Source organism: Penaeus chinensis, chromosome 42 (genome assembly GCF_019202785.1).
Source record: "Penaeus chinensis breed Huanghai No. 1 chromosome 42, ASM1920278v2, whole genome shotgun sequence".
Classification (NCBI taxonomy): Eukaryota; Metazoa; Arthropoda; class Malacostraca; order Decapoda; family Penaeidae; genus Penaeus; species Penaeus chinensis.
Genome location: NC_061860.1, coordinates 20,784,890 through 20,786,921, shown reverse-complemented (window position 1 = coordinate 20,786,921; position 2,032 = coordinate 20,784,890). Strand labels below are relative to the sequence as shown.

The window sequence follows — 2,032 nt, the reverse complement described above, 5'->3', positions numbered from 1 at the left end:
ATAAGAAATTCAAAATTCAAGGAGAGGAAGAAGCTGACACTGACTCTGACATTTTGATGTGTGAAGATATAGATCCATTGTCATCAGCATTGCCATATTTGGATGAGACTTGTAAGAGTACATGCTCATTAGAAGGTCAAGTGACACAGGAGAAAAAGTGATAAAGAGGAAACACACAGAAAAGTGGATGCAAAAGGTAGATGTTATGTTTGTAAATTATGTGGCAAGAAATTCCCCAAAAATAGTAAACTAGTAGGGCATATGAGAGTGCATACTAATGAGAAACCTTTTAGATGTGAGGTTTGCACCAGAGCATTTGCTCTAAAAGATAACCTCACAAAACACAAGAAAGTACATACAGATGAGAAGCCATATAGTTGTGATATATGTAGTCGGTCATTCTCTGTGAAGGCTTATCTTGTGAAACACATGAAAGTACATACAAAGGAGAAGCCTCATAAATGTCAGGTTTGTTGTAAAGCATTTACTCACAAATGTGATCTAAAGCAGCACATGAGAGTACATACAAAGGAGAAGCCTTATGTTTGTGAAATATGTAGCAGGGGTTTTGCTGGGCGTACTAATCTAGTTTACCACATGAGAATACATACACAGGAGAAGCCATATACATGTACAGTTTGCAACAAGGGATTCTCACGAAAACAATTTCAAGTGGACCACATGAGAGTACATACAAAGGAGAAGCCTTTTACCTGTAATATATGTAGTAAGACCTATTCTTATAAACATCATTTGGTGAGACACATCCGTGTACATACACAATAGAAGCCATATATTTGCAAGGTATGTAGTGCGTCATTTGTCCGGAAAAAATATCTCTGAATCATATGAGAATGCTTAGAGTCACGAGGGAAGTAATAGAGCATTCAGACAGGGAGGAAATGTAGTGGTAGATTTGACCTGACATTCCCATTCCTTGCTTTATTTGGAATTCTGTTATTGCATTACCTTTATTTATGGGATTAGCTATAACTGGAATTGTCAGTGTCCTGCTTGTGTGAAAGTGTCCTTGATAAGGAAAATATGAGTTTGTTGTTTAGATTACCAAGAGAAGCAATGAAACTAGGAAATGAAGGGTTTAAAAAGAATCTGAATTTTAGGAAATATGATGATTTATCATAGTTATATATATTTCCAGGCTTTCTATAAGTTATATGAATTGTGGAATGTAAGCAACAAGTCAGACTGTGTTAAGTTCAAATGTCTTACAAAAGCTCTCCCAATGTTATCTTTTTTATATAAAATGAGCCCTAAACTTTGTCAGTTTTTGTACTAGTAATTTATTAAAGATTTCTTATATGTGTGTAAGTGTATGTGTTCAGTCTTGCACTTACACAAACATATGCACAGCAGCAACAAAGTTGGTTTTACAAGAAGAGAAGTTATCACTCAATTGCCAATTGTCATTTATGATTGTCTTGTAACAATCCATGGTGGTGATTGTAATAGTAGAACTTTTCCCCCTACTGCTATTGTTTTCCAGTGCCAGGCTAACAGTGATTCTTTATTTTAGCAAAAAATCTTTGCATCCTATTTAACATGATGCTTAAATATTTTTCTTCCAAGATAAACATCTTTGAGACCAGTTGTATTAGTAATAATTCATCTGGATCAAATAAAGTATGAATGAAACTCAAAGCAACAGATAATTGAGTATGGCTCAGAAGTTTTCGGCAAGAGGAGGATTTGAATTCATCAGGAGTAACACAGATGCTAGATTTATCCTCCCTTACTGATCCCATCGAAAATTTAATGATATGCGTTATAGAGGGAAAACAAAGTATAACTGTTCCTACTGACAGCCCACTGGTCTCCCAGTAATGAATGGAAGCCCTTGCTGTATAATTTTTTTTTTTTTTTTTTTTTTTTTTTTTTTTTTTTTTTTTTTTTCTTTCTTTCTTTTTTTTTTTTTTTTTTTTTTTTTTTTTTTTTTTTCTTTCTTTCTTTTTCTTTCTTTTTTTTTTTTTTTTTTTTTTTTTTTTTTTTCTTTCTTTCTTTTTTTTTTTTTTTT

At 33.0% G+C, this 2,032-nt stretch overlaps 1 protein-coding gene across 1 annotated transcript in view; it reads left to right on the top strand.

The window, feature by feature from the left end:
• The window catches only part of LOC125047843, an 8,909-nt gene extending 8,660 nt beyond the window's left edge, over positions 1 to 249 (top strand). The window contains exon 2 of the mRNA XM_047646353.1: positions 1 to 249. This exon is cut by the window's left edge and continues 302 nt beyond it. Within this exon, the coding sequence (XP_047502309.1) occupies positions 1 to 161 (161 nt within the window). The 3' untranslated portion in view covers positions 162 to 249.
• The last annotated feature ends 1,783 nt before the right edge of the window (positions 250 to 2,032 follow it).